Below are 7,273 nucleotides of genomic sequence, written 5' to 3'. Positions count from 1 at the left end.
AAGTGACAGCTAGCATGGGGGAACGTCTCCCCATACTGCTGTCAAAGGGAGAGAAGGCAGCATTGGGGGGGCAGTTGAGGGAACATGTTGCGTCCTACAATTGGGTGAAACATGTAACGTGTTCCCAAAGGTGAACTTATCCTTTAAATCACAGAACTCTGTGATTTAAGAGACGCATCCCTGTGGGCAGAGCCCTGCACAGCCACACTCCTTTTTTTATTTTTTGTGACAATGGGTGTGGGGAGAGGACCCCCAGCACACTGTTGGGTGGGGGGGGGGGTTTCAAAGCAGGCAGGTCAGGGAGATGTACTCTAACATGTTCACAAAGGTGAACTTATTCTTTAACGTTTTTAGGCTTCCCATAGCTATAAAAAGATCACCCCCCCCCCCTATCAGTCAGCAATTGAGTCATAAAGCAGTTGTCATGTATGGAAAAATCCGTTACCTGGACTGGGTTTTCTGGCTTGTCAAAATTGTATATTTTTTGTTGGTAAAGTACAAAATACAGCATATTAATATTTTGTATTCTCTTTTAAACCAGCAGATGTCACAATTTGTTGTGTTTTTTTATTTCTATGTTCTCATCTCTGTCGTAAAAACCCAGTACCATTTCTCTTGCACATGTTTCTCCAAATTTTTTAAGTCAAGACGCCCTTTAAAATTATGCAAAATATTGAGGCACCCCATTCTAATAACCAATTTTTTTTTTTTTTACTATTTAACATAACACGGCAACATCCACACCTCCCTGCTCACTACACTCCCCCATACCCCCCTCAGAAAATTTGCAGCTACAACGCACAGGAACCGCACTGTAGCTGGATACAGATTTCCATGTTATAAAATCATCCTAATTTAGTGTGTATTTCTTTGTTCCATGTAACTGTTCATTGTTTTGAATAAAACTGTAAAATACAGTGTTATTAAATGTTGTGGTGCAGTTTCATTATTCAGGCCCTAAAGTCCCCTGTAATAGCATACCATTTGTTCTACACTTACCTTTTTGGTTCTCCTTCCAGCATTGCAAGGTATTTTGTGTAGATAGATAGATAGATAGATTTATTGAAAATTAGAATATTGTGAAAATGTTCTAGGCTCAAAGTGTCCCACTATGGTTAATTAAGCCATAACACCTGGAAAGGGTACTTGAGCCTTTAAATGGTCTCCTAGTCTGGTTCAGTAGGAATCGCAATCATGGGAAAGACTGCTGACCTGACAGTTGTGCAGAAAACCATCATTGACACCCTCCATAAGGAGGGAAAGCCTTAAACGGTAATTGCAAAAGAATTTGGATGTTCCCAAAGTGCTGTATCAAAGCACATTAATAGAAAGTTATGTGGAAGGGAAAAGTGTGGAAGAAAAAGGTGCACAAGCAGCCCGGAGAGGATTGTCAGGAAAAGGCCATTCAAAAGTGTTGGACTTTCGCAAGGAATTAACTGAGGCTGGAGTCGGTGCATTAAGAGCCACCACACACAGACGGATCCTGGACATGGGCTTCAAATTTGATATTCCTCTCGTCAAGCCACTCCTGAACAACAAACGTCAGAAGCGTCTTACCTGGTCTGTTGCTCAGTTGTCGACGGTCCTTTTTTTTTTTTTCTGAGAGCAAATTTTGGATCTCATTTGGAAACCAAGGACCCAGAGCACCTGCCAAAAGCACCAAAACCTGGTTCAATGACCGTGGGATTACTGTGCTTGCAAACTCGCCTGACCTGAACCCCATAGAGACTCTATGGTGCATTGCCAAAAGAAAGATGAGACCGAAGAAGGCTGCTACTGAAGCATCCTGGTCTTCCATAACACTTCAGCAGTGCCACATGCTGATGGCTTCCATGCCATGCCACATTGAGGCAGTCATTTCTGTAAAAGGGGCCCAAACCAAGTACTGAGTGCATATGCATGCTTATACTTTTCAGAGGTCCCATATTGTTCTATGTACAATCCTTGTTTTATTGATTGCATGTAATATTCAAATTTCACAATTATAACAAATCAAAAACTTTCTCATATTAGTTTCACCTTTTAAGTTGCATTGGTGAAATAATTGAACTTTTGCACAATTTTCGAGTTTCATCTGTATTCTCCCCTTCTCTTCCATTGAAAGATTTAATTACATTGTTTTTACTGCTTGTGACCTGATGTAAATACTAGGGTTGTCCCGATACCACTTTTTTAGGACTGAGTACAAGTACCGATACTTTTTTTTTTTTTTTCCAAGTACTCGCCGATACCGAATACTGATACTTCTTTTTTTTTTTTTTTAAATGTGTCCCCAAATGCAGCCATGTCCCCCCCCCCACAAATGCAGCCATGTCCCCCCCATATATGCAGCCATGTCCCCCTTACCGTACATGCTGCCGCGCCGTGCCGCCAATTGGTTAATATGGGCGGGGAACATTACAGCTTTCATTTGAATAGCTGTAGTCTTTCGTGCCGCGTATAGACACTCCCCCTTGCTCGGGATTGGACAGTTCACCCGAGCAAGGGGGAGTGTCTATACGCGGCGGGAAACACTACAGCTATTCAAATGAAAGCTGTAATGTTCCCCGCCCGTATTAACCAAGCAGGGATGCGGGATGCGTCGGGGGGGGGGGGGGGGGAGTATTCTATTTCGGTATCGGGGGTATTTGTGGGAGTACAAGTACAAATACTCGGAATCGATACTAGTATCGGTATCGGGACAACCCTACTGAATACAAATCTGCCTGAACTGTGGAAGAAATCGGTTTTCTTGATCATACATCACCGGACACAGAACCTTAATGGGTTATGTAGTCACCACAGGTGATTTGGCACTGGCAAACCCAATTAGAATTGAGTTCCTCCCCTATATAACCCCTCCCAAATGGAGAGTGCCTCAGTTTTTTTTTGTCGCCAGTGTTAAGGTGGTTGGTCACGTTCATGTGCTAAGAAGAAATGATGGTCTTGCTGCGGAGACCTAGGAGTTATAACCAGGTCCATTTCTCGTGCTGATATCAAAGGCCTAAGATGGTTGGTACCCAGGCCTTGTGTTGAGAAAAAACAAGGTTTGCCTGCAATGTCTCTCTGCAGAGGTCTGGGATCCAAACTTTGGTGTACTAATACATACGTGGCACGAAAAGTTTTCAGCAGGGTCTTCTACAGGTCCAGGTATGAGGTTTTCTCTAATAAAACACTATGTAAACCTGAAGGATGGCACAACTTGCCCACCGTGATGGGTGAAAGCTGTAACTACTTTGGTACCTTTCCTGTGGCGTGGATCAGGTAAGAGGAAGATTATTTTTTTTATATTTATGTATTATCTTCCTGGAGTAGGACGTCTTTCTGGTTTTCACCACTGGAGGAAGTGCAACCTGGTGTTTTCTTACAGCCTTCCAGGATATACATGCTCAGTGAAGTCTGTCGTCATAACACCACTCGCCTCCTTCTGCTGCAGGCTCTGCCACGAAACGCATGCAGGGGTCCCCAGATGCCCCCCAGGAACTCTTCCTCGTCTCCTAGGGGCCGCCATGTGTACGCGCCAGAAACGATTGTTCCTGCCGAAACAATCTTTTCTGATAGGTGGAGACATGGATAGGGGGAGGGCCCAAAGTGGTTGCAGTGTCCGTGCAAAATGCAGGACACCTATATGCAGGCACCAAGAGGCTGGTTCAAAAGCCCAGCACGCCAGAGCCTTCTGTAAGCAGCATGGACAGAGAGCTGTAGATTGAACCAGGCAAACCTAAGGCCCCATACACACGAGAGGATTTATCCGCGAATACGGTCCAGCGGACCGTTTCCGCGGATAAATCCTCTCGAGGATTTGTGCGGATTTCCATGCGATGGAGTGTACTCACCATCGCATTGAAATCCGCGCCGAAATCCTCTTGCGATGACGTGTCGCGCCGTCGCCGCGATTATGAAGCGGCGACGTGCGTGACGCTGTCATATAAGGAATTCCACGCATGCGTCGAATCATTACGACGCATGCGGGGGATCTCTTCGGACGGATGGATCCGGTGAGTCTATACAGACCAGCGGATCCATCCGTTGGGATGGATTCCAGCGGATAGATTTGATAGCATGTCATCAAATAGTTATCTGCTGGAAATCTATCCCAGGGGATAAATATCCGCGGAAACAGATGCGCTGGAGTGTACACACCATAGGATCTATCCGCTGGGATTTTTCAGCGGATGGATTCTATCGTGTGTATGGGGCCTAAGACTCCTACTCGGCATCAGGTTGTGCAGTAAGATGAGATGAGGATCATGTGCATTCTGGGGATTTAGAGGATGAGAGGTTGCCTGCGACTTCTCAGTCGCTAAAGATAGTTTACCCTCCTTTTATCCTATGGAGGAAGGTTTCACAAAGAAATGGGGGGGGGGGGGGGGGGTACCTACTATTGATTCAGCTATTTCTTGTGCAAACAAAAGCCTATAGAGAACGAATCCTTCTGGGGCTGAAGTGGTTAAAAAAAAAAAAAAGAGATATAGATATACACATAGAGAGATATAAATATATATGTGTTTTTTTTTTTTCCTGAATTTTCCCTTGTAGCCCAAATCTGCATCTTTGACACCAATCAAGTGAAAATTGAAACAATTTATTGTTAAATGTTGTTATTCACAATGTTTTAAACATTTTAGAATTGTAGTGGAGTAACAACCAAACATGGAAGTTCAATTCTATTTGGATGATTTAAAAACTCTTTGGTAGTGGCAAGTATTTGTGTTTTTTTGTAAAGCAAAATAATGGAAGTGTTCATCAATAAAATGAAAAAGTGACAAAATGAAAATATATTTGCAAAATGTTTGCTCACCAGAATTAATCTGAGTTATAAGATGTGGCAAGTTTGTCACATTTAAAGAAAAATAAAGCCTAAAAACTGCCCTTAATTTTAGCTTCAAAAACATAAAGGGGTAGAAATTGTAGCCAGGCTTTTAGAGTTGCATAACTTTTTTTTTGGCAACACAATACCCCATAAACATATGATCTGTGCATTGCAGTGTGTTGTGCGCTACTGTACAATAACTTGGTATGAACGACACCCCAACCTATAGAAGAGGCGAGTTGCTGCAATGCACTAGTGTGATTAGGCTGTCAAAGCATGAGATGCCACTTAATGATTCAGCCTTTGCATGCCCACCCATAAGCTGAATATTCACATTTCAGTGACTGATTCTCAGAATTGAACTAGTGATTGTATGAAATTCTGCATGCACATCTCACATTCCAAAGGACCAGGAATATGAAGGCATTTGTTTAACCAAACGCACAATACTGTGATCAGTGGATATAAAATACAACCTGCAACATCGAACAAGTTTTAAAGTCGTATTGACAAGTCTGGTAAACCTAATCATCTCTTATCACATACAATGTAGTTGTAGATGGCATCAAAATGGCTTTCTGAGCATCGGACAAGTCTTGTTTATTGATAAAATAAAACAAAAGGCGATACTGTTTGTAAAAAAAAAAAAAAAAAAAGGATTTGGCCCTCTTGTACCGAGGTCCCCATTGCCACTATTGGAATCCAGTCTCTAAGGCATCAGCAATGTGCTGAGGCGGTGTAAGCCCAACCAGGAGCGAGCAGACAGACGTCCATCAAAATTCATCATGCCGCCTCGTCAAGTCTTCACCGTAGTTAGTTGCTTGACTGCCGACAAACATGTTCCAGTTGTCCAAAATCTCTTTTTTGGTTAGTTTATCATCCTGAGAAGGAAAAAAAAAAAAACATTAAACTATATGATTAAATAAAGACATCAGATGTTTATCTGGTTTGAGCCCAATGCCCTTAAAAGGGAACCTGTAACTATAGGGTGCTGCTCCTGAGCACTCAAGTATTTGACCTCTTGCAAGCACAGCATGTAAGGGGGGGGTGCAGGTATTCTATACACCCAAATGTGTGGAACACCTGCAGCAGCCAGGAAAATTTAAAGGTGTTGTAAAAGATACATTTTTTTTAGGGGGGGGGGGATACAAATTTGTACCTTTTACAACCCCTATAAATATTACACAACTTTACATTTCAACGAAGCAGGTGGTTGAGCCACACTTACTGGCCCTGCCCTTAAGCTGGACAGTGTTGTATGTTTGCCACAGCTGTGATGTTTTACTTTGTGGCAAGTATTATACCCCCCCCCCCCCCCCCCCATCACATTTGGCATGCAGTACCACTTGCAAAATGCAACTCAAGTGTATGGAGACGCACTGCAACCTACCAACACTTGCAATGCCTGCCGAGAGTTGAAAAGCAATCTGCTAATTTTGTAAACAAGCCCTCAAAAAGGAAACATCAATGTATTTGAACATATTTACCTTATTGTGCTCAGCACAAAAACATGAAATATTTTTGTTTAGCTGGCCAAAGAAGGATGCAGTGAGGGGTGGGAGGTTATACACATGCCTCCAGTAATCCCCTGGAGATGGGCACTATGGACTACAATTGCTGCAAATCTTCCTTGGCCAATCTGCCCAGCTCAGTAAAGCTACAATAGGATTGGAAGTGGTGAGTGGTCACTGCTGTTCCTGCAGTCCCCATCTTTTCACATGGCAATGGAAGGAGGAGAGGGGAATGAAAGGTTTGGGGACAGAATTGGCATGGGTGCGTAGGCCAGGAAGGAGAAGCTGGAGGCAGAGGGAGATATCACATCCTGCACCTCCTATCTAGCTATTTCCTTCTCTGTAGCATTTGCTAGGCGCTTCTGATACCAAGCTGACAGGAGAAGTGGTGCTACCGTCAGCCTGGAGGCGGGGGAATGCGAATATGCAGTGCTACCCCCACTGAATAAAAAACATTCTGAATTTCGATCTTCCAATAAAATTTGTTACCCGGTCTTTATCGGACTCATAAATCAGATGTTTGGCTTCCAACTCTTTGTGATCGTATTCATGAGGATGGATCCAATGGCCAATCTCTGATCGGTCCAATTTGCCATCCTTATTCAAGTCGCGATGCTCTGCAAACTGATGACGCTCTGACTTTACCCATTCTGGCTCAGGTTCGTCGTTTTCCGGAGTGTACATGTCCGCTGGGGAGAAACAATAAATTAAATTCTAGTGGATGCAATTAGCATATAATTTTATTTTTTTAACACAATATATGAACATAAAGTAATGAGCCTAAAGGGGTCATTAACCAGTTGTGGGCATTGGGTGTGCTATACACCCCCCAAAAATACTTTGAAGTACACAAGACATGCCCCATTTGCACTCCTCCTTGCTGGTCGGAATACAGCCAGGATTTCCCATGTAAAAATGCAGCAGCTTTCCGAAATGCTGGGGTCCAAAAACGGACCTTCTGAGAAGTGGT

General features: G+C 43.3%; 1 protein-coding gene across 2 annotated transcripts in view; it reads right to left on the bottom strand.

Moving 5' to 3' along the window:
- Window positions 1–5,429: 5,429 nt before the first annotated feature.
- Window positions 5,430–7,273, bottom strand: part of LOC120916497 (calumenin-like) — a 35,958-nt gene continuing 34,114 nt past the window's right edge. For both annotated transcript variants that reach the window (XM_040327496.1, XM_040327494.1), the window contains exons 6-7: window positions 6,793–6,992; window positions 5,430–5,673 (exon numbers count right to left, since the gene is read on the bottom strand). In XM_040327496.1, coding sequence (XP_040183430.1) covers window positions 5,566–5,673; window positions 6,793–6,992 — 308 coding nt within the window. In that variant the 3' untranslated portion in view covers window positions 5,430–5,565. The remainder of the gene's footprint in view (window positions 5,674–6,792; window positions 6,993–7,273) is intronic.

This window comes from Rana temporaria, chromosome 10, assembly GCF_905171775.1.
Source record: "Rana temporaria chromosome 10, aRanTem1.1, whole genome shotgun sequence".
In the NCBI taxonomy this organism is placed as follows: domain Eukaryota; kingdom Metazoa; phylum Chordata; class Amphibia; order Anura; family Ranidae; genus Rana; species Rana temporaria.
This window is presented reverse-complemented; position numbering and strand designations above follow the sequence as displayed.